The sequence below is a fragment of the Lissotriton helveticus genome, chromosome 1_1, assembly GCF_964261635.1.
Source record: "Lissotriton helveticus chromosome 1_1, aLisHel1.1, whole genome shotgun sequence".
NCBI lineage: Eukaryota > Metazoa > Chordata > Amphibia > Caudata > Salamandridae > Lissotriton > Lissotriton helveticus.
In genome coordinates, this window is record NC_136057.1 from 141,183,395 (window position 1) to 141,208,141 (window position 24,747).

At 49.2% G+C, this 24,747-nt stretch overlaps 1 protein-coding gene across 1 annotated transcript in view; it reads left to right on the top strand.

Moving 5' to 3' along the window:
* The window catches only part of ANKRD13D (ankyrin repeat domain 13D), a 159,573-nt gene that overhangs the window by 78,638 nt on the left and 56,188 nt on the right, over nt 1-24,747 (top strand). Inside the window, exon 8 of the mRNA XM_078657785.1 lies at nt 16,079-16,160. Within this exon, the coding sequence (XP_078513911.1) occupies nt 16,079-16,160 (82 nt within the window). The remainder of the gene's footprint in view (nt 1-16,078; nt 16,161-24,747) is intronic.

The following is a 24,747-nucleotide window of genomic DNA, read 5'->3' on the forward strand; positions in this document are numbered from 1 at the left end:
CCTCTGCTCCGTCGGCTCCGATATCATCGCCGCAGGCGCAAAAGGACAATCCAGCAAAGCCTTCTGGCAAACTTCTCTTTATTTTGCCGCCGAAGGAGGCGCCGAAAGCCTTTTCCACCAAATCGGCACCAAAGAAGACGGTTTCTTCACTTCCACGTCGGGTACTCGAATCAGAGGATGATTCAGAGCATTTCATCGACGCTGACACAGGCAAATTGACCCTCTATAAGAGAAAAATCACTTCAGAGTCAGTGGACTCATATGTCATCCCACTGAAAAAGAAAAGGGTGCCCCTTGACGCTTCAGGCCTCATGGAACCAATCCAGCCTCCTCTGAGACGGAGCCCTACTCCCTCACCAGAACACTCTGCGGGTGAGGGGTATGATGAGGACGAGCAATACAATTTCCCTATCAATGAACCAGATGCACAACCGGATTCATATGATGACACTGGTGACCAGGGCACCCAAAGTGTGGGGCATGACCCGCAGCTTTTTAATGCACGTGCATCCCCAACTGAGGATTCAGCAGGTTTTCATGCACTAATTGAGAGGGCGGCAGCCAATCATGATGTGGACATGCATGCTGACCCGATAGAGGAAGACTTCCTTTTCGACACATTTTCAGTCTCTGAAAGGACAGTAAAGACGCTGCCTATGCTTAAAGGAGTCCTCAAGCATGCTGGGGACATATTTAAGGAGCCTACCAGAGCACGAGTGGTCAATCCACGTATTGAAAAGAAGTACAGACCTGCACCTGCAGACCCCGCATACATTCGGGGACAGTTGCCACTGGACTCTCTTGTGGTCGCCAATGCCAGGAAACGTGCCAACTCCCAGACGACGGGTGAAGCTCCTCCCCCGGATAAGGAGTCCAAAGTGCTAGAGGCAGGGGGCAAAAGAGTAGCTGCACAGGCCGCAAATTTTTGGCGCATTGCCAATACACAAGCACTCTTAGCACGTTACGATAGGGCGCATTACGACACCCTAGAACAGATTATACAACACCTGCCTCCAAAGTTCCAAGAAGGCACCAAACTGCTTATTGAGGAAGGGAAGCTAATCTCAAACGCAGCCATCAAGTGTGCACTTGACGCCGCAGACACAGCTGCTAGAGCTATCAACACTAGCGTTATGCTGAGACGACAGGCGTGGCTCCGCATCTCGGGGTTTAAACCAGATATTCAGACAACCATTCTTAATCAGCCAGTCAATCCTGATAGTCTGTTTGGTCCAGATGTTGACACCACCCTAGAAAAAATAAAAAAAGACACAGAAACTGCTAAGTCCATGGGGGCCCTACAGTCACAACAGTTCCGTGGCAGCAATTTTCATCGCTCAGGTGCACGTGGAGTCACCAGAGGACAAATGGGTCAACAATCTCAGTTCGCAAGAGGTGGAGCACAATCCTCGTTCACAAAACAGAACAAGGGAGGTTACAGAAATAACAGCAACAGAGGTCGCGGCAGAGGAAACAACAGCTCCCGCTCCTCTACCCCAAGCAAACAGTGACTCTCTGTCGCTGCCCCCCGACCACTTAACACCTGTCGGGGGGAGACTGCAGCAATTCCTGCCCGTCTGGAGAAACATCACCACAGACAGGTGGGTGCGACAACTAGTCCAGTATGGTTATTGCCTAGAGTTGAAATCCACTCCACCCAACATCCCGCCAAGGCAAAGGCCTATGTCCGCAGAGCACTTGCACTTATTGCAGCAGGAAGTAGTGGTGATGCTGCAAAAAGGCGCAATCGAGCTCGTGCCGGTGGGAGAGGAAGGCACAGGGGTATATTCCCTGTACTTCCTTATTCCAAAGAAGGACGGATCTCTCAGACCCATTCTAGATCTACGTCCCCTCAACCTGTACATACTATCAGAACACTTCCATATGCTTACACTGCAACAAATTCTTCCCTTGTTAAACCAAGGGGACTTCTTAGCAACCTTAGATCTCAAGGATGCTTATTTCCACATTCCACTACACCCGTCCCACAGGAAATACCTCAGATTCACTATCCAAGGCAAGCATTATCAGTTCAAAGTCCTACCCTTCGGAGTGACCACAGCCCCAAGAGTGTTTACCAAGTGTCTGGCGACAGTAGCAGCGCACCTCAGGAGGCAGAACATTCATGTCTACCCCTACCTAGACGACTGGCTCGTTCAGGCCAAGTCGGAACAACAGTGCGCCGCGGACATGTCAACTACCATTCACCTCCTTCACGATCTGGGCTTCTCGTTGAACTACCCAAAGTCGCACCTTCAGCCGGCACATGTCCGGCAGCTTCTAGGTGCGACGATCAATACCCTGACGGCCATGGCTCAGCCAAACCAAGTCAGGATAGACAGCATGCAGTCTCTAATCCAAAAGTTCAGACCACAACACTCACTTCCAGCGAGAGTGTTCATGCAGTTGATTGGCATGATGGCCTCCTGCATCTTCATAGTCCCTCACGCACGGTTGCATATGCGTCCGCTCCGGGAATGCTTAGCAAATCAGTGGACACAGGCTCAGGGACAATTGACAGACCTAGTGTTGGTTACCAGTCGGGCATACGACTCTCTGCATTGGTGGACTCCACACAACCTTTGCAAGGGCCGACTGTTCCAGGAGCCAGTGCCACAAATTATCCTGACAACGGACGCATCTCTCCAGGGATGGGGAGCTCATATGCTCACTTACACAGTGCAGGGACTATGGACGACGCAGCAACAGAAGATGCACATCAACTATCTGGAACTGATGGCAATCTTCATGGCGCTCAAGTCCTTCATTGTACATCTGTGCAACAAGGTAGTGTTAGTCCGGACGGACAACATGACCGCGATGTACTACATTCAAAAACAGGGGGGCACCCACTCGCCACAGCTGTCTCATCTGGCTCAGGGCATGTGGGAGTGGGCCATTCAGAGGAACATTTTCCTCATGGCAGAACACCTCCCGGGCAAGGACAATCAGATGGCGGATCTGCTCAGCAGATACAGCCATCAAATGCACGAGTGGGAGTTACACCCATCTGTACTCCACCCGTACTTCCAGCAGTGGGGTCATCCGGAGATAGACCTGTTTGCCACAAAAGAAAACGCAAAATGCCAACACTTTGCCGCCAGGTTCCCTCACCCACAGTCGCAGGGCAATGCGATATGGATGAACTGGTCAGGCAAATTTGCGTACGCTTTTCCACCAGCCCCTCTGATACCGCTGGTCGCGAGAAAGCTAAGGCAGCACGCGATGACTCTCATCCTAGTTGCTCCAACGTGGGCGCGCCAAGCATGGTACACCACGTTCCTCGAACTCTCAGTGGTGCCGCATCAAAGACTGCGCCTCACGCCCAGTCTTTTGACGCAGAACCATGGAGAAATTCAGCATCCAGATCCGCAACAGCTCAACCTGGCAATCTGGCTCCTGAAGTCCTAGAGTTTGGATACCTTAACCTACCTCCGGAATGCATGGACATCATCAAGGAGGCAAGGAAGCCAACTACCAGAGCATGCTATGCTGCGAAATGGAAGCGTTTTGTCATTTACTGTACAGCCAATGACATCAACCCGCTAGATGCATCTATCCCTAACATCATTTGCTATCTGTTGCATCTTTACAAGTGCAATCTAGCGTACACTTCCATTCGGATACATCTATCCGCCATAGCGGCTTATCTTCAGAACAGGCGGCATCTCTCTGTCTTCAGAGTGCCTGCCATTAAAGCTTTCCTTGAAGGTCTGAAACGAGTCATTCCCCCAAGAACACCACCAGCTCCGGTGTGGAACCTCAATGTGGTCCTCACCAGACTAATGGGACCACCTTTTGAGCCACTGCACTCGTGTGAACTCCAGTTCCTAACGTGGAAAGTAGCTTTCCTAATCGCTATCACGTCGCTAAGGCGTGTTAGTGAGCTGCAAGCGCTCACAATCCAAGAGCCATTCATTCAGATTCATCCAAATAGGGTAGTGCTACGTACTAACCCCAAATTCCTTCCGAAGGTGGTGTCACAGTTTCATCTCAACCTAACTATTGACTTACCGGCATTCTTCCAAAACCCACAAACGGTGGCGGAAAGAATGCTCCATACGTTAGACGTACGGAGGGCGTTGATGTACTACATAGACAGGACACAACCCTTTAGAAAGACAAAACAACTTTTTGTTGCCTTCGCACCACAACACAAAGGCAACCCTATTTCCAAAGCAGGAATAGCCAGGTGGATTGTTAAGTGCATCCAAATATGTTATCAAAAGGCCAAGCGCACTTTAACGATACCCCCAAGGGCGCACTCCACACGCAAACTGGGGGCATCCATGGCTTTCCTAGGGAACATTCCTTTAGAGGATATTTGCAGAGCAGCCACGTGGGTTACACCACATACCTTTACAAAACACTACTGTGTTGACGTACATTCCAAGCAGCAAGCAGCTGTAGGACAGGCTGTTCTCAAGACACTCTTTCAGGTTTCTGCAGCTGGCACGGGCAACCGCCGCTGATGGAGGGACTGCTATGTATTCTATGCTAAGATATGAATTTAGCAGCCCACATGCCTCGAACTGAATATGCTACTTACCAGTATGCATCTGTTCTTGGCATGTAGGGCTGCTAACATTCATATCGCCGACCCTCCTCCCCGGTGCCTGTCGCAGCTGCAGATATACTATTGTATTCACTTATTAGCATGGACATCCTTTACACTTTTCACTCCATCTTCTGCCACAATGGCGAAAAACAATCTGGGGATGGAGCCGATGCCCATGCGCACTGTAGTCCAGGGGAGGAGCCACCTATCTCAGGATACTTCGAAGACTCTTCCAGGACAACAATGTGCGATCATCCGGACCCAACACTAGGCGGCGATCTAATGCTAAGATATGAATGTTAGCAGCCCTACATGCCAAGAACAGATGCATACTGGTAAGTAGCATATTCATTTTGCGTATTTTACAGTGAGCCCTCGGGTAACCCTCTAACTTCCATGCAATGAAAGAGGAGTTGGCCTTACGGCTAGGGCGGTCTACCTCGAAGCTGGGGAACTGGGTTCGAGTCTTGGCAAGGAAGCTCAACATCCTGCGATTCTGGGCAAATCACTTAATCTCCCCGTGCCTAACAAAAAAAATGTATGTGTCCTCCTGTAGCTCAACTGGTGCTTGTTTAAAGCACTCTGGTAGAGTTCGCACTATATAAAACTCTAAAATAAAAATAAAATTCCAAGGTACAATTTACTAGGGACTTGTAGGTCATATAGCCATTTCCAATTGAGTATAGCCAATTTGACCCACACTCTACGGTTGGGGCACTGTCGCTGAGTCTGGTTAGCAGTGCTCTGAGTCGAAACCAGCAGCATCAGTCGAAAAACTTGGGGGGGCAAATAAAAGAGGCATTTCCTTCCAGATATGAAAGAAAAGACGATGTGTAGTTGGAGAAAATAATCTAAGTATATATTTCCACAACTTGAGGGCAATTAAAAAGAAGCACAACAATAAAGAGGAAGGAAGACGAATAGCAAGAACAATGCAATAAGAAGGCGCGATGTGTAAATAGTCCTGGGCACCCAGATTAAGAGAAGCAAGGGCACCAACGCAGCTAAAAATGAGACATGAACTGAATATGAACCTATTAGGGCCAGGCTATTTACAGTTACAGCAAGATGAGTCCTGCTTTGCACCGTTCCCAGCAGAGAAAGGAGTGTATTTCATTTAAAAAGAAATGGAAAGGGTAGACAGCTGCCCCAGATGTGGCGTGGGGGGAGCGGGCTTCCTACATTTAGCCTGGGACTGCCCATTGGTCAAGAGCTTCTGGATGGGGGTAGTAGAGCGCATAGTCATCACCACAAGCCTTCGGATAGCCGTGAATCCCCTTCATTGTTTGCTGGCGCTGGTTCCCAAGCCCAAAAGAAGGGACCTTTCCTACAAACTATTGCAATTAATGTTGGTACTTGCTAGGCGTAGGGTGGCGATTACCTGGATGGGACAGAGGGCCGCAGAGGTGCCCACCTGGCTTAAGGATGTGAGGGAATGCTCCCTGGCTGAGGAAAAGCATATGCAGCTTACGCAGAGGGATGAGAAGCTGCAGGATGATTTACTCGCTTGGCGAACTTTGTGTGCCTCAGGGTTGGCAGAAAGGGGGCGGTCATCCCAGAGTGACTCTGATGGGGCAAGTGACGAATTGTTCTCGCCAGTGAGGTCGGAGTCTGACGGGGAGGGAGGGGGAGGGGGGGGGGGACAGCTAGGGCTTATTTATTACAAGGGATTGGGTGGTGCTCGGCTGCTTCCTCATGCTTTTTTTTTACTCTTTGCCATTCTGTTACTCCTCATGTGTCTTACCTGTTCCGGTTATACCTGTGTCCTCAAGTGCTGTAAAGAGGTTATCGAACTGTCTACATGTAATGTAACAATGCCATTTTTAGGGGGGGGGGTGTTTATACATGTTGTATAACCAAAAAAGAAGAAATGGAAAGGAGTAAACTACATTTCTTTGATATTTTGATGTTTACATTATAAATAATACTGCTATTACAGTTTCCACATTTTTTAAAAGTGAGAAATAACCCTGTTGGTTGGTAAAAATCAAGGTTGCTCTTTTTCTGATGGTGAATGCAGCGTAAAACTACATAATATGTTCACTTCATTTTCCCCAAAATTATTTATGGATCAGGTTCTTTGTTCAAGGAAAAAACATATCTAAAACGCACACTCAATGTTTTACAAGCAAAACATTTATAATATATATTTCGTCGTTGTTTTTGGTCATGTTAGGGTGCAAATATGTTTATACAGTTGGGCTATAGCAAACAAAGTTTTGCAGCGTGAATCTTTCTGGATTCACTATGCTGTGCATTATTCCGCGGTCTTGTGGTTGGGTCCGGATTCGTAGTCTTTTCTCTGTTTTGTTTTTTTTTTTGTTTTTTTTTGTAGCCCAGGTGGGCGTCGGCGTCACACCCCTTTGGGTGTATTTCCGGTGACGTCGGCATGCTTCCTGCGGAAGCTCCCACTCTTGGGCGCCATCTTCAGATTCTTTTTTTCCGCGGTCGGGTCTGGATCGTTCCCGTTTGGGCTCCAGACATTTTTGGAGAAAGAAGAAAGAAAATACAGAAAAGACGAGGAGAAGTCATCTGAAGACTCTAGGGGACTTCATCGACGAACAGTCAGCAAGGAGAAGGCGTTTTTCATCGAGATCCTCGACGACAGTCGATGAACACGCGACCAGGGAGGCCCTGGACGCTCGATGATGGACAACACGCCGTTCAAGTTCTGCCGTAACTGCCACCACAAGTACGCGCAGAAGGACCAGCACCCGGTATGCAACCTTTGCCTACCGGTGAACCACGAAAGCGGAGACTGCAACGCCTGTTCCGCCTTCGCCCCGAAGACCCTTCGTGTGAGAGAGAGGCAGAGGGTAGCACACGCCACCCTGCAGGGGAAGGCCCCGACTCCGTCCCTCTACGAGCTGGGGATGTCCTCCGAGGAAGAAGACAACGCTGCCGCCGAAGACGACAGCTACACGGTCGTAGAGACCGATTACACGAAGACTTCTGACAAGGTAGGAGACTCTTCTGCCCCCAAGAACCAGAGAGACTCTGAGTCTAGAAAAATCGAGGGCAAGACCCCGAAAGCGCCGACGCCAAAAAAGGCGGCGTCCGCGACTACTCCCAGGCCCAGCGGATCCTCCGAGAAGGAGTCCCTGGCGCCGAGAGCTGCTGATCAGCAGAAAACGTCGAAAATCGTCCCCGAAAAGGATCGATCGACGCCGAGGGAGAAAGACCCAAAACTGACGACGACGACGACCAGAGACACAAAATCCGGTTCGACGTTGAAAACTTCAACACCGAAAGGCACGGCGCCGAGCCATCCGCCGAAAAGAATGGCCGACCCATCCGACGCGGAACACGCGGCCGAGATGGAGAAGAAGAGAAGGCGCCTCGAGGCCGAAATGGAGAACATCATGCAGCGGAAGAAAGATTTCGACGCAAAGATGAAAGCCTTCACGATCCCTCACAAGACCAAGCCACCGGTGGTGGAGGCGGTCGAGGAGGAAGAAGAGATCGCCGAAGTCGCCGAGGAACAAGACCAGGACGTTGAGGTGGTCGACGACCAGGAGGAGTACGAGAATCCCTACGATAGTTACAACTATGGGGAGGAAGAGGAAAGCAGGACGGACACAGAGTCGGCACCCTCTGACCTACAGGAGGTAGATTACATAGATGCTGACACCGACAGCCCGGAGGAGGTGGTCGACACTTACCCCTCGAGGCCCTCGCCGCCGGACGACATCGGGGCCTACAACTCGGTGATACAATCTGCCGCAGCAGCTTTCAAGCTCAAGCTCGACGAAGAGAAGCAGAAAGCAGACTTCCTTCTAGAGACATTGCTCCCAACACAAACGAGGAGCCAGTTCCTTCCAATGCTCGAAAGCGTCTTGGCTCAGGGGAAGGAAGCATTCAGGGAACCCGCAACATGCAAGGCAGTAAATCCCAGAACTGAGAAGAAGTACAAACATTCCACAAAGGACCCGGCCTACATTCAGGGCACGGTCTCCGTAGACTCCATTATCACGGCCACAGCAAGGAGGAGGGCTAACGTACCCACTACCTCGGGTCCGCCACCGGATAAGGAGAGCAAAAGGATGGATCTGGTGGGCCGAAGGATCGAACGGAATGCCGCGACCCACTGGCGCATGGCTAATTCCAACGCCCTGATAAACAGGCAGATGTACCAGATCATGGAAGGGCTGGGGCAGTTGGTGAAGGACCTGCCCCAGGATGCCAGGCAGAAGGCCGAAAAGCTGGTTGAAGAAGGAAAAAACGCGGCAAATTCTTGCCTTAAGATGGCCCTGGATGGGGCAGACACCGCCAGCAGGCTCATGATGATGGGTGTCACGGAAAGGAGGCACGCCTGGCTCAGGATCTCAGGTTTCAAACCGGAGGTGCAACACAGCATCCTGAACACACCGTTCAACGGCAACACGCTTTTCGGAACAACAGTTGATGAAACGCTCAGTCAACTGAAAAAAGATAACGAACCAGCAAGATCCATGGGAGCATTGCAGTTCAGAGGGAATAAGAGGGGCACCCCGTCACGGAGGCCCGGCGGGAGAGGCGGAAACCAGCCAGGTACATCACACCAGGCTTTCCAGCAAACGCACCAGGCAGACTCGCAGGCTCAGCATGGTCAGCAGAAGCAGTCCTGGCAGTACCAACAAAGAGGCCAGTCCTTTCGAGGGAGAAATGGACGGGGACAAAATACAAGAGGGGGGCAGCCTCTAAGTGACTTAAAAAAACTACGTGTGCCCGCCCACAGAAAAGATCCCAAGGGGCAGCACGTACAGAGGGGTCAGGACAAAATAGACACCTACGACCACATAACACCAGTGGGAGGAAGATTAAGATTTTACCTCCGAGAGTGGAGAGAAATCACATCAGACAAATGGATCCTCAACATTATCCAATCCGGATACTGCATAGAGTTGGAGGGGAGGCCAACAAGCAGAAAAACACTAGCAAGCAAGCAGCTGCAGTGTCTTCAGGAGGAGGCAAAGGAACTCCTGCGGAAGCAGGCCATAGAATGGGTACCCTTCAAGGAAAGAAACAGGAATATACTCAACGTACTTCCTGGTACCAAAGGTAGACGAGTCAATGAGACCCATTCTGGACTTACGGTTCCTGAACAAATTCATAAGAACGCAAAAATTCAAAATGACCTCCCTGCAAGAGGTGCTCCCACAATTGCAGACCGGGGACTTCATGGTCACAATAGACCTCAAAGACGCCTACCTGCACATCCCAATGAACAGAAAGCACAAACACATGCTCAGGTTCACCATTGGAGAAAGCCACTACCAGTTCACGACACTGGCCTTCGGACTAAAATCAGCACCAAGAGTTTTCACAAAGTGCCTCGCAGCAGTCTCAGCGCACCTACGAAGGCAAGGGATACACGTATACCCTTACCTGGACGACTGGCTGGTGAAAGCAAGCTCATACCAGAAATGCAAGCAGCACGAACATGCAGTGACGAGCACGCTCATAAGCCTGGGGTTCTCCATCCATTGGAAGAAATCATCACTGGAGCCGGAACAAGTCAAGATCTTCCTGGGAGCACAGATCAACACCTTACAGGGCAAGGTGTTCCCCAGCGAGAAGAGGGCGAGGGCGCTGGTGAAGGAAACTCACCTCTACCGGAAGGGACAAGCTCGGACAGTGAGGACTGCGAGCAAGATCATGGGCATGATGGCATCATGCATCCACCTGGTACCAAATGTACGACTCCACATGAGACCCATTCAAGAATGGCTACAGGAGCAATGGTCACAAGCTACAGGCGGCTGGGAGGATCTAGTGGTTGTAACGCACGCAGTGCAGAAGGAGATGGCATGGTGGACCATGGAGAACATAACAAGGGGAAAGCCTCTAACGCCCCCAACGCCAACAGTGACCATCACCACAGACGCATCCCTGAAGGGATGGGGCGCTCACATGGAGGAACTCAAGGTGAGGGGACTGTGGACGCCAACAGATGCGGCAAAGCACATCAATTACCTAGAACTGAAGACAATCTTCCTTGCACTGAAAGCCTTTCAAACAAAACTGTACAAACACAAGGTGTTGATACAAACAGACAACACCACTGCGATGTTCTACATCAACAAGCAGGGGGGCACACAGTCAGCCCCGCTTTCAACGCTGGCGCAGGAGATATGGAGATGGGCCATCCCTCTCAAGATAGACCTGCTAGCCATACACCTACCAGGGAAGGACAACATACAAGCCGATTGGCTCAGCAGGCAGACATCGGCATCCCACGAGTGGGAGCTCAATGCTCAGGAGACAAGGTACCTGTTCGACAGATGAGGGACACCATCGGTGGACCTGTTTGCCACACGCCAGAATGCAAAATGCCAAAGCTTTGCATCCAGGCAGCCCGAGGAGGGGTCACTAGGGAATGCCCTATGGATAGATTGGTCAAGGACATTTGCTTACGCCTTTCCCCCGATACCACTGATGCACAGAGTGCTGAGCAAGTGCAGAGCGAGCAACATGACGCTGATACTGGTCGCACCACAGTGGGCGAGGCAGACATGGTACTCGCAGATCATGGAGATGACACAGTGTGCACCCCACAGATTCAGCAGGAGGAAAGACCTACTCTCCATGCAGAACGGAGAGGTCCTACATCCAGAGCCAGAGAGCACGAGCCTAGTAGCGTGGCTCCTGAGGACATAGAGTTCGCACATTTGAGTTCTGCCAGAAAGCACCCTGAGGGTCCTTCGGGAGGCACGAAGGCCCAGCACTCGGAAGTGCTACGTTGCGAAATGGAAAAGATTCACAATATGGTGCAGACAGGAAAGACTTCACAATAAAATGAAGAGGGACTCCACAGTGCTAAGGTACCTGATGCACTTGCTGGAGAAGAACCTTAGCTCATCCTCGTTAAGAGTTCACTTGGCAGCGATAGTCGCCTACACAAGGGGAGAAACGTGCAGGAGCTTCTTCACATCACAGGTGGTGAAGAGATTCCTGGAAGGAGCGAAAAGGATCGCACCACCCAAGCAGGTGCCGCCACCTGCATGGAACTTGAACACAGTCCTAACGGAACTCTTGAAAGAGCCCTTTGAACCACTTCACAAGGCCTCCCTAAAGATGCTAACTATGAAAACAGCCTTCCTGGTTGCAATAACGTCCTTACGCAGAGTAAGCGAGCGTCAAGCGCTGACGCTACAAGAACCCTACATACAAATACACAATTATAGGGTTGTGATGAGGACTGACCCACACTTCATGCCGAAGGTGGTATCCAAATTTCACATGAACCAGTCTATACAGATACCGAGTTTTTTCCAAAAACCAACAACTAGCGCAGAGCGAGCTCTGCACACCCTGGACGCCAGAAGGGCAGTCATGCACTACATTGAGAGGACGAAGGGACACAGGAAAACAAAACAGTTCTTTGTGTCATTCGCAAACAGCTTCATGGGGAAAGCAGTAACCAAAAAGACGATTGCACGATGGATCGCACAGACAATTCAACTCTGCCATAAGCGTGCAGGTCAAGAGCTGGCAGAGGGGACACGTGCCCACTCCACTAGGAAGAAGGGCGCTACAATAGCCTTCCTGGCTAACACACCCATAGCGGACATATGCCTGGCGGCAACATGGGCTTCGGTGCACACGTTCACGAAGCACTACTGTGTGGACATACAAATGAACAAGGAAGCTCAAGTTGGACAGAAGGTGCTACAGCACATATTCAACACCCAACGCTCATCTTCCACCCAGCCGCCACAGAGATGAGAAACCGCTACAAAATCTATGCACAGCATAGTGAATCCAGAAAGATTCACGCTGCAAAACGAATAGTTTTCTTACCTGTCGGTGTAGTTTTGCAGCTTGAAGATCTTTCTGGATTCTCTAGCGAACCCACCCACCTCCGCCAGAAAGATGAGGCTGGAGAGAGAAGAGGTGGTTAACACAAGAAAGGACTTTTAAAAGTACAAAGCGGTAAAATACCAACTAAATAGAACATTGCCATTACTTCGGAAACGAAAAAAACACGGAAAAAAAGAACCCGAAGATGGCGCCCAAGAGTGGGAGCTTCCGCAGGAAGCATGCCGACGTCACCGGAAATACACCCAAAGGGGTGTGACGCCGACGCCCACCTGGGCTACAAAAAAAAAAAAAAAACAGAGAAAAGACTACGAATCCGGACCCAACCACAAGACCGCGGAATAATGCACAGCATAGTGAATCAAGAAAGATCTTCAAGCTGCAAAACTACACCGACAGGTAAGAAAACTATTCGTTTTCTCCGTTGGCATAAACCTTAGCACCCTGTGTAAATCCCTAGTAAATCGTACCCCTAGTACCTAGGGCCTGGGGTACTAGAGAGAGCCCATAAGGCCTGCAGCACGACTTGTGCCACCCTAAGGGACCCCTCACCAAGCACATGCAGGACTGCCATTGTCGACTGCATGTATTGGTGCAGACAAATGTAAAAACACGTCACACATCCCTATGTGCCACATCCTCTACCACTGCAGGTCATATTTGTAAGTCATCCCTACAGCAGGCCTAACAGCCCTAAGGAAGGGTGCTGAATATTACCATGTGAGGGCACACCTGCATGAGCAGATATGCCCCTGTGCTACTCAGTCCTATTACTGCCAGTGCAAATGGACAGGTAAGCCATTTTAAAATATATGCTGGACACTGGTGAAAGTGAGTTCTCCAGCTACAAGAGGACTTCACTAAAAATAGGGATGTTTGGTATCAAACATCTTGCATTGGTAAACCCACACTGACGTTAGGGTTGCATTTACTAATACTTGCACCCAGGGGGCACCTTAAAGGTGCCCCCTGAAAACCTACTAGCCTCTAGTGTTCTTGCTGACTGATTTCTGCCAGCCTGCTACTCTAGATGCTGTTCTGACCTCCTAGGGTGAGAGTCTTTGCTCTCAGGAGACCCAAAACGAATCCCTGAACAGGAAGAGGGTTTAACACACCTTCCCTCAAGATGACCTGTTGATTCGCCTCCTTGGGCAGGCAAGCTTCAAAGAAGCTGTTGCTTTTGGATTGCAAATCTAGCTACCCTCAAAGGAGAGGAAGCCACCCCCCTAGGCCAAAGCCCCCTTGGCACCTGGACAGGTGGGAACATTTTCTAGTCCATTAAGCGCGCCACCTCCAGGATAGTACCACTCCTAAGGTGGGCTACTGGGAGGTGGACATGATTTTTCAGAAATAGCCATCTTTGTGATGACATACTTAAGAATTATTGGACAGGGTTATGGCCACCCACAGGAAGTGTACATATAAGGGACATAGTGACCGCAAGTGCCACAAACCCATTGGCTACTACCCTACACTCTCCTAACACCACTAAATTAAGAATTTAGGGTGGTCCCTGGAACCAATGAAGCAGATCCTGACGACCTAAGAAGAGAGAAGACACCCAAGAGCAGCAAAAGCTGTGAAGAGAGGAGAAACAGCTGACCCGGTGCCAATCCTGCAGGCCGCTCTGTATCCCTTGGTGAAAACGGTGCCAAAGTCTACCTGTCCTGCAGTTGTGACTCCAGAAACGTGGGAGGACTGCATGCCTTTGAAAAAGCCTCCTGTGAACAGCGGACCTGTTCTGAAGATTCTCCACAAGAGAAGACTGTGAGGCCTCCGGAACTGCCAAAACCAGACACCCGAAGCCCAATGCCTCTGCGCCGAGTTGAAGTGTGCCACTGGTGCCAACAAGGTCCTCAGCTCTCCAGAGCCAGAGTCCATCATGGTTTCACCCCTCCTGAACTCCCAACGTGGGCTGCAGCCTCTGCACGCAGGCCGCTTAACTGTGTCAGCTCCGGTAAGGAAAGACCCGACACCCAAGGACACCACTGCATACATCGCCCCTGGGCCTTGGAAAAGAGGACCAAAGACGTCCTGTCCCACCCCAACCCCCATCCCAATAACAGGCCTGAGCCCACTTGCTGGTTCATCCCGACTGGCTTCATAACTAGATCCTGCAGCCTCTTTTCACAGTGACTAATCCCCATTGAAACGCATTGGGCTCCCGATGTGGATTTGCACCATACACCCGCCCGCCCTCGTGACGCTGGGGGTGTACTGCTGGTGCTGCCTTGGACCTTGCCCACCACTCACCTTAACTCCTGGAGATTTTTCCTGCAAGTCAATGTACTGTAGCTGTTTGCAGAACTTGTTCTTCCAACCTTAGTATAACATTGCAGAATTCAGAAATTTCATAAAGGGTCCTCCTTTTTAAAGTGAAAAGAATTTATATTTAAAAACATACTTACCTGAATGATTTTTCTCTGATGTCTAAACATATATGAAGATACCTGCTGTTTTTATAAATTGGTGTGGATCTCCTTCTTGAGTTAATTGTAAGGTTGCTCGACCACACTACCCCCTAATAATAAAGCACTTTGGCATTGCATAGCAAGCCCCTGTCCTCTCATAAGGGAACCACTGGATTCTTTACACGGTATATCAGCTTATTGATACATCACATAGAGAGCCAGCTGCCTACACTCCACTTGTAATACCGTGGATTAATAGTATTTCCCTAGTAGTTGATCTCACCTGTGTTTTACAGAAGAGCAAAAACAGCAGTCTGTCCCACATTGCTGGGTGACAGGCCCTCCATTCGAGACACCCACCAAGACCATCAACTTTTTAACCTTGTGCCAATTGGACAGTTGGCGTTCTTGTTTTCTTCCATAATTCCTCTTCTCTAACCATGCATAGCATATACAGTCCCCTTAAGGGGCAGTCCAGAGGGGAGGCCGGACCTCCCCTTCACTCACTGACTACTGGAACTCAAGACCTGTCTGTTCGACTAAAGCTCCCCATACCTCAGCACCTGAATACGTCCCGGGGTGATAAGTCGCGTTGTACAAATACCAATGGATTGAGATACACAGACCCTTCGGATACTAATTAGACATAGGAAAGCTTTCAGGAACGAAAATAAACAGTTTGTAATGCTTTTAATGGAATTTGAAATGTGTTAAACCACCTATTAGCATATAAATGTACAGAATCATCTTTTAAAACCATTTCGGTGATCAGATGCTCGTGCTGTCCCTGTGCTGCCAGGATAGAGCCTTCAAATGGTCCGAAAGCCACAGTACCATCACTATTTTGTGTATTCCGTTTTCCTGGAATTTGCAAATTCTCTTCTTTAACGTCTTTTTATCTTCTGCAGACACTGCCACTTTGTAGGAAGCTGGCGACACTTTCCCACACACTTTGACACACATTTGAGTCCAGGTATTAAGGTTCGGCCAACTGACCTCCAATTTTCTGTCTTGATTCTCTGCACACCATAGATAGAGTGCATGTTGCCATATGGCTACAAATGATTGTGGACATTATATTCTTTTCCACTGCATTTTGAAGAGGATTATTTTCCCATGTTCTTTGCTCCTTTCTTCCAAAAAGAAACTATTATGGCTGTTGCAGGTAGGCTTTATTCTAAGTTGTGAGACGGACCCCAAAATGGCTAGGCAGATAAATCTAGTGTGCTATTCAACCTCATCTTCTTCAGATGGGTATTTAGAGCTGCCTCATCCAGTCTTCTTTATTGTTTTCTCTGTTGCCTTTTAGGTTTACAGCGCCAGTAATGTGGAACTTGTCACTAAGACCCGGATGGAGCACCTTTCGGATCAGGACAAGTCTAAAAACAAAGGTAGGCGTAATTGAGTGAGGAAGACTATATAACTCTCCATGTGGTTCGGACATCTTCGTGCAGATCCTCAGACCATTGAGCAGGAATGAGAGGCACAATTACCGTTCAAAGGCAACAATTCCTGAGATGTCCAAAGTAATTTAATGTTTTTTCTTTATTTGGCTGGGGATCTTACAGTTTTGTGGCATGTCATTTTAGTGTTGCTTTCATCACTGCCATTCACTAATAAATCCTCTCTTGCAACACCTGCCGTCGCACGAAATGTACGCTGAGGAAACCTTAACAGCCTTTTTACAGCTCCTATTGTGTCATGTGATCCATGCAGCTGCCTCTGCTTTTCTTGAAACCCTGGAGCACAATAAATTGGTGACCTGTGGATATGTTTCCTCTATGCATGTGCAGCACACCCATCTTGCACTCCCTGGTGTCAGCATTCACTGGTACATCCTGGCCAAACAGTGTTTAGTTGAGGACATGCTCCTGACACGTCTTCCCAGCCTGGTAACTCTGACGGCTCCTCGAAGCTGCATTGTAGGCCTGCTTCCTCCCACGGTCACCCGTGCATCTCCTGCTTTGAGGCTTCCTCGTTGGCCCGAATGCACACTCAGTCCTGCACTGTGGCCATCATCCAGTATGCTTCCAGCCATGTTAACCCCACTGCCCCCAATTTAACATTGTATCAGCAGCTAAAGGAGCAGACAAACTGTGAAAATTACTTCACTGCCATCAAAGGAATGTATAATGCAGTCGGGCTACCATTGCTTACTCACAGCACCATGGATCAGGTTCATAACCATTTCCATTTATTAGACCAGGGAAACCATCAATGCCTTCCTTTCTTTTCTACATGTACAAATTTGTTGACAAAACATGTGAAAAATAATTCAGGCCAGCTTCTTCACCAAGATAATTCTTGTGACACTAGAAGAACCATGAAGGTTGCAATGCAACACATGTAGACTCGCATGAGGTCCCATGAAATCTCAGAGGCTCATGCATTGCAGTTTGAGTCACCTACCTGGCTGTAGAAACAATTCAGCTCAAGTTCACCTTCACCTTCACACTCACACCGTGCAAATGCTGAGATGCAAATTGAGTTCAAGGGCATATTCCAAGGAACTGGCTGGTTGAAAGTCAAAAGCATCAAGCTTCAAATTGTTTACACAATACATCCAGTTGCACTTTAACACTCTTGAAGGTTTCCCTGCTTGGGAAGACGATTGGAGAAGCAGCCAGGCTAATCTAGGACCCTGAGTGCTTCAGGAATTGTGACTGCGTTTAGTATACCTTTCTGTGGTGGTAGGGGTGTAGCTGGCTAGAACGCTGAACAGGAAGTTGCCTCCGTCCAGATGGGAGAGGACTTGTGCGTTTATTCCAAAGTTATCTTCAAGGATAAATGGCTTCACTTTATTAAAAAGGGATAGTTTGAGCCAAGCTGCCCTGGTCTTTTCAGGGATGCTTTTCTTGATTGAGAGATTTGTGTCTAGGGTGAATCCCACAGAATGTGTATGGTCTGTCAAAAGTGGCTTTACGTTGGAGATCCAGGCTTTAATCTGGGGTTATTGATGCTGTTGGCAAACAGGAGGATGTCAGTCTTTGGAGTTCAACTTCAATTAGTTGACATCCAAGATTGGGTCAGTGCAGGATGCTGGCTCTTTATGACACACCGAAAAAAGGTATAACTTGCAAAGAGTCCAGGTCTTCCCTTACTTCCAAGGTGCTCTTCTAGGGGGTAGTGTGGTTTATGTTTAGGACTTGCAGAGCGCATATCTACCCGAGAGCTTCCCTTCGCTGCTGCGTGCTGGACTGGGTGACTATGCCTGGTAAAAGGTCACTGAGGGAATAAACAGATCTTACGTTTTTTTCTAAAGGTGAGTTTGTTTTCCAGTAGTCTTATTCCAAGTGGCAGACCATTCCATAACTTTGGGACCAGGTGTGCAAATGATCTCCCGCCCCATCTCGCTCTTTTAATTCTGGTGGTTCTAAGAAGGTGTTCTTTAGACTATCTTAGGTGCCTTGCTGGGGCACGGGGGGGGAGACCAGACCTTTAGGTTTAGCTGGACCTTTGTTTTTCTTAGCCTATGTGCAATGCAACTGATTTACATGTAATCCTTGGTTCAACAGGTAGCCAGAAGAGCAGTTTCAGAGACTCCTTTACTGGTTCATAATTTGGGAGTTTTAGGATAAGCTTTGCTGCAGTATTTTGCGTGACCTGGAGTCTTTTTAGAACATATTTTGGTGAGCCCACATAAAGAGATTTACCAGAATTCAAATGGAAAACTATCAGGGCTTGAATCACATTTTTTCTTAAACGCTCTGGGATCAGTTCTATTATCTTCCTAATAATTCTAAGTAGACCGAAGCAAATTCCAGCCTGTTTTTTTGGGTTGGGGGTCCCTTGTAAGGGCTCTATCCAACCACATTCACAGATTCTTAATGGGGGATTTGGGATAGGGGGAGTAAATGGGGGGGAGGGGGGTTGCCCATGGTTGAGCAGCCTTAGTCTTTTCAGAGGAGTGTTTGATATCTGCAAATGCACACAATAGTCAATAAATGAGATGCATGACTCAATAAAATAATCCACAACAAACTATGAAAATAACACACATATTTAGGCACCAGAAGCAATTAGTTCAGGTAAGTAAGTTTTTCAAAAGAAATACTTTGGTATTTAAAAAGTCGACACTTCTTGAAAGTTTCAGAAGCTGTAATGTTATCCTATAGGAGGAAGAACTAGTGCAACATTCAGATACAGTACAGCGACTTACGGGACGAGTCTCCAGGAGTTAAGGTGGGTGGCGGGCAAGGTCCAAGGCAGCATCAGCAAAACCCCACTAGCTGCACTAGGGCGGCTGTGTACAGAGGTGCAAAATAGCGTCTGGTGCCCAGTGTTAATCTGAGGATCAGTCTTTGCGTAAAGAGGCTGCAGGCTTTGACTAGTAGTCGGGGGCAGTCGGGCTGAACCAACAAGGGAGCTCATGCCTCACGATGCTCGAACGTAGGCACACCTTTGGTCCTGTTCTACACGGCCCAGGGGCGATGGGTGCAGATGTCTTCAGGCGTCTGGTGTTCGAGGCATGTGGGCTGCTGAATTCATATCTATTGCATTAGATCGCCGCCTAGTGTTGGGTCCGGATGATTGCACATTGTTGTCCTGGAGAAGTCTTCGGAGTATCACGGGATAGGTGGCTCCTCCCCTGGACTACAGTGCGCATGGGCATCCTCTCCATCCTCAGATTGGTTTTTTCCGCCATTGGGTTCGGATGTTAACATCTTAGCTCAAGTTAAGAAACTTTTTCTCAAAGCCAAAAGGCTTTCACGACCGTCGGTATCGTTTCGATCGGTATCGATAACATTTATCTACAGGACATCGACTATCGGACGGCTTCATTCACCTCTCGCATCGAGTTACATCGACGATGGAGAGTCGAGGCCTTTTCAAAAGGTGTCCGCTTTGTAATGCAAAATATGCACACAACGACGTCCACCCTGTGTGCAACAAATGCTTGTCACCGGACCACAACGAAGACCAATGTATGGCCTGTGCCCGGTTCAGATCAAAGAAGACTCTTCGGACCCGTCGTGCGGCTCGATTGCAATCGAATAGGCCTGCGCCAGAACCAGATAATATCTTCGGGACCGGAGACGAAGAAGTCGTCGAGCTACCGGACCGAGATGAATCATCGGAGCAGGGATCTGTTCATGGATCCGACTATGAAGCCGATGAAGAGGAGTATCTGGAAGACGAGGAGACTTATGAAGTCGTAGACGAGGTAGGAGACGTCGACGTTCAGGCCCTTGGGGCCGAGGAAGATAGCTCAGAGGAGCTAGGCCCAACCGTCGATACGGGGGCCGATGGACATAATATCAATACGGCTCAGGTCGAGGGATCGCCTCAAGGCCTTACCCAAGATCTACCTTCGAGTTCAACAGCCCCGCAACAAGGCCCGGCTTCGAACATTATCATTGAGCCATCGGTTTCCAAACCAACTTTGGTTGATCTCAGCAAAACGAAAACGAAGCCAGCACAGTCGAAATTGAAACCGAAAGTGCCACTGGCTCTAGTCGGCGCCAAGGCCTCCAAACCCTCGGGGCCGACGAAACAAATGAGGGACTTCGATGCGGGGAGCTTCCAGAAGGCCCTCGAGTAGCGGGGCGCCAAGGGCCACGGTGAAGATCTTCGAGTCGAAGACGTCGGCACCGAAGGGAGCCGCTACGTAGCTCGAATCGAGACAGAGCTCCACTCCTCGATCTATGACGGGATCGGAGAAAAACGTCGGTTCAAAGTCAGATGCAGCCGCGGTGCACGCGGAGCATAAGGCCCAAGACATGGCCCTACACGTCGGGGAGTCGATTCACAGAATCGGAGACAAGGCTTTGTCGGCGGGACCGAAGAAAGTCACAACTGCAAAGTTGGTCGCTACGTCGGCGCCAATAAAATACGGTTTGCCACCGCCAGTGAGGCCGAAGATGTTCGAGCCAAAACAGAGCATTAACCCCGTAAAAAGACCCGCATTGGCCCACAGGCCTGCATACGAGACAGAGGAACGAGAACCGAGGAAGTTCATCGACTCGGAAACGGGGAGACTGTCTATCTACAAAAGGAAAATAGTCCCAGAAAACCCCATGGAGTCTTTCAGGATTCCTCTTAAGAAAAAGAGGGGTTCCCCTGCGTCACCGGTGATGGTCGAACACTTGCAGACATATGAGCAGGAGCCTCAATCCTTTTCCCCTACATACTCTGATGCAGGGGCATGTGACGATAATAATGATGCTGATGACGATGTGATGGACACTGGTCGTGATGATCAGAACCACCCATGGGCAGACCCTGCTGACCCAGGCAACACGCACAATGACCCTGATACTACGGTCTACAATGTCAAAACATCACCAACTGAAGACACTACAGCTTTCAACGCTCTGATTGAAAGAGCTGTGTTAAATCATGACGTTGATCTTCATAGTGATACTGTGGAAGTGGACTTCCTTGTGGACACGTTCTCAACTTCCGAAAGAAGTGTAAAGACACTACCAATGCTCATGGGCGTTCTTAAACACGCCAAGGACATTTTCAAACAAAATACTAGAGCAAGGGTAGTTAACCCGAGAATAGAAAAAAAGTATAGGCCGGCGCCTGTGGATCCTACCTATATTAAAGGTCAATTGCCTTTGGACTCTATGGTGGTTGCAAATGCAAGGAAGAGGGCAAACTCGCAGACAACGGGAGATGCGCCTCCGCCTGATAAAGAGTCAAAGATACTGGACACATCTGGCAAAAGAGTGGCAGCACAGGCTGCAAACATCTGGCGTATTGCTAATACTCAGGCGCTTCTGGCCAGATATGATAGGTCACACTACGATACTCTGGAGACATTATTACAGCACCTCCCAGAACAATTCAAGGAAGGAGCAGAGCTGTTGGTTCAGGAGGGGAAGCTGATCTCCAACGCTTCCATTAAGTGTGCACTAGACACAGGTGACACTGCAGCTAGGGCTATAAACACTAGCGTCATGCTAAGGCGACATGCTTGGTTGAGGATATCTGGTTTCAAACCAGAAATACAGACCACCATTCTTAATCAGCCAGCTAACACTGACTTCTTGTTTTGCCCTGAAGTTGATGCCACCCTAGAAAAGATTAAAAAGGACACAGAAACTGCAAAATCCATGGGAGCTCTGCAGTTGCAGCAGTTTCGGGGTGGTTCCTTTCGGCGCTCCAATAACAGAGGACTCTCAAGGGGCCAGAACACCCAACAAACGCAGTATAACAAGGGAGGTACATAATCCACCTACAATAAAAATCCCTGGGGTGGATATAGAGGAAATAACATCAAGGGCAGAGGAAGAGGAAACAACAACTCCAGATCCTCTGCCAATACCAAACAGTGACGCCTTGTCACTGCCCCCCGACCATCTAACACCTGTCGGGGGGAGACTACAACAGTTCCTGTCTGTATGCAAATCGATCACCACAGACAGGTGGGTACGAGATATTGTACAGTACGGGTATTGTCTAGAGCTTACAGCCACTCCACCCAACATTCCACCAAGACACCGTCCTATGTCCGCAGAGCACTTACTCTTATTGCAGCAAGAGGTCGTCAGTATGCTGCAAAAAGGAGCCATAGAGCTCGTGCCTCTAGCGGAGCAAGGATCAGGGGTGTACTCTCTGTACTTCTTTATTCCAAAAAAGGATGGGTCTCTCAGGCCCATACTCTACCTACGACCTCTGAACCAATACATTCTGTCAGAGCACTTTCACATGCTCACCTTACAGCAAGTCCTACCGCTTTTAAGTCGGGGAGATTTCCTCGCAACACTGGATCTCAAGGATGCGTACTTCCACATTCCCATGCACCCTTCCCACAGAAAGTATCTCAGGTTCACCATTCAGAATCAACAATACCAGTTCAAGGTCCTCCCCTTCGGAGTGACGACGGCACCCAGAGTATTCACCAAGTGTCTGGCGACAGTGGCGGCACACCTAAGAAGACAGCACATACATGTCTACCCTTATCTGGACGACTGGCTTATTCAAGCAAAGTCGGCCCAGCTGTGTGCCCGCCACGTGTCCCACACCATTCACCTCCTTCACGATCTGGGATTCTCACTGAATTACCCCAAGTCTCATCTTCAACCCGCCCACGTACGGCAGTACCTGGGCGCAACGATAGACACTCTGGCAGCCAAAGCTCAGCCAAATTCAGTGCGGATACACAGCATGCAATTGCTCATAAAAAACTTCAGACCTCAACACTCGCTTCAGGCAAGAGTGTTCATGCAGTTGATAGGCATGATGGCCTCCTGCATCTTCATAGTCCCGCATGCGAGACTACATATGCGCCCGCTTCAGGAGTGCTTGGCACGTCAGTGGAACCAGGCTCAAGGGCAGTTAAAAGACCTAGTGTTGGTGAGCGGTCGGGCATACAACTCTCTTCATTGGTGGACTCCACACAACCTTTGCAAGGGCCGACCGTTCCAAGAGCCTGTACCACAGGTAATACTGACAATGGACGCATCTCTCCAGGGATGGGGAGCTCATGTACTCCATTACACAGTGCAGGGACTATGGACGACACAGCAGAAGAAGATGCACATCAACCTTCTAGAGCTGATGGCAATCTTCATGGCACTGAAAGCCTTCAAAGTACATCTGTGCAACAAAGTCGTGTTGATTCGGACGGACAACATGACTGCCATATACTACAGACAGAAGCAGGGAGGAACACACTCTCCACAGTTGTCTCACCTGGCTCCGAGTATGTGGAAGTGGGCCATTCAGAGGAACATGTTCCTCATGGCGGAACACCTCCCAGGCAAGGACAACCAAATGGCGGACCTGCTCAGCAGGCACAGCCACCAGATGCACGAGTGGGAGATACATCCATCAGTACTCCAGCCGTACTTCCATCAGTGGGGTCATCCAGAGATAGACCTATGCGCCACAAGGGGAAACGCAAACTGCCGAAGCTTCGCCGCCAAGTTCCCACATCCGCAGTCGCGGGGCAATGCGATATGGATGAACTGGTCAGGCAAGTTTGCGTACGCTTTTCCCCCAGCGCCATTGATTCCGCTAGTGGCACGCAAACTGAGGCAACACTCGATGACACTCATCCTGGTTGCTCCAACGTGGGCACGCCAACCTTGGTACACCACGCTCGTGTAACTTTCCGTGGTGCCTCATCAAAGGCTGCGACTAACACCCAGACTTTTGATGCAGAGCCATGGCGACATTCAGCACCCAGATCCGCAACAGCTCAACCTGGCGATCTGGCTCCTGAGGTCCTAGAATTTGGATACCTCAACTTGCCCCCAGACTGCATGAATATCATAAAGGAGGCAAGAAGACCCACGACTAGAGCATGTTATGCGGCAAAATGGAAAAGGTTTGTCATATACTGCAACAATAATGACATTAACCCACTAGAGGCATCTATTCAGAACATTTATCTGCTGCATTTATACAGATGTAATCTGGCTTACAGTTCCATCCGCATACATCTATCCGCAGTAGCAGCCTACCTGCAAAACAGGCAGCACCTATCCCTATTCAGAGTACCTGCAATTAAAGCCTTTCTTGAGGGCCTCAAGAGAGTGATCCCTCCGAGACTTCCACCTTCACCAGTCTGGAACCTCAACCTGGTTCTCACAAGACTCATGGGGCCACCCTTTGAACCTCTACATTCCTGTGAGATTCAATTTTTAACCTGGAAAGTGGCTTTCCTAGTAGCCATCACCTCACTCAGAAGAGTTAGTGAACTCCAGGCGCTAACCATTCAAGAGCCATTCATACAAGTTCACCCAAACAGGGTTGTTTTACGTACAAACCCCACTTTTATGCCTAAGGTGATTTCGCAGTTCCACATGAACCAAACCATAGAACTGCCGGTTTTCTACCCAAATCCAGAAAATGTTGCAGAGAGATGCCTACACACCTTAGATGTGAAAAGGGCCCTCATGTATTATATAGACAGAACTAAAGATTTCAGAAAAACGAAACAACTGTTCGTCGCCTTCGCTCCACAGCATAAAGGCAATCCCATTTCAAAATCAGGAATAGCCAGATGGATCGTTATGTGTATAC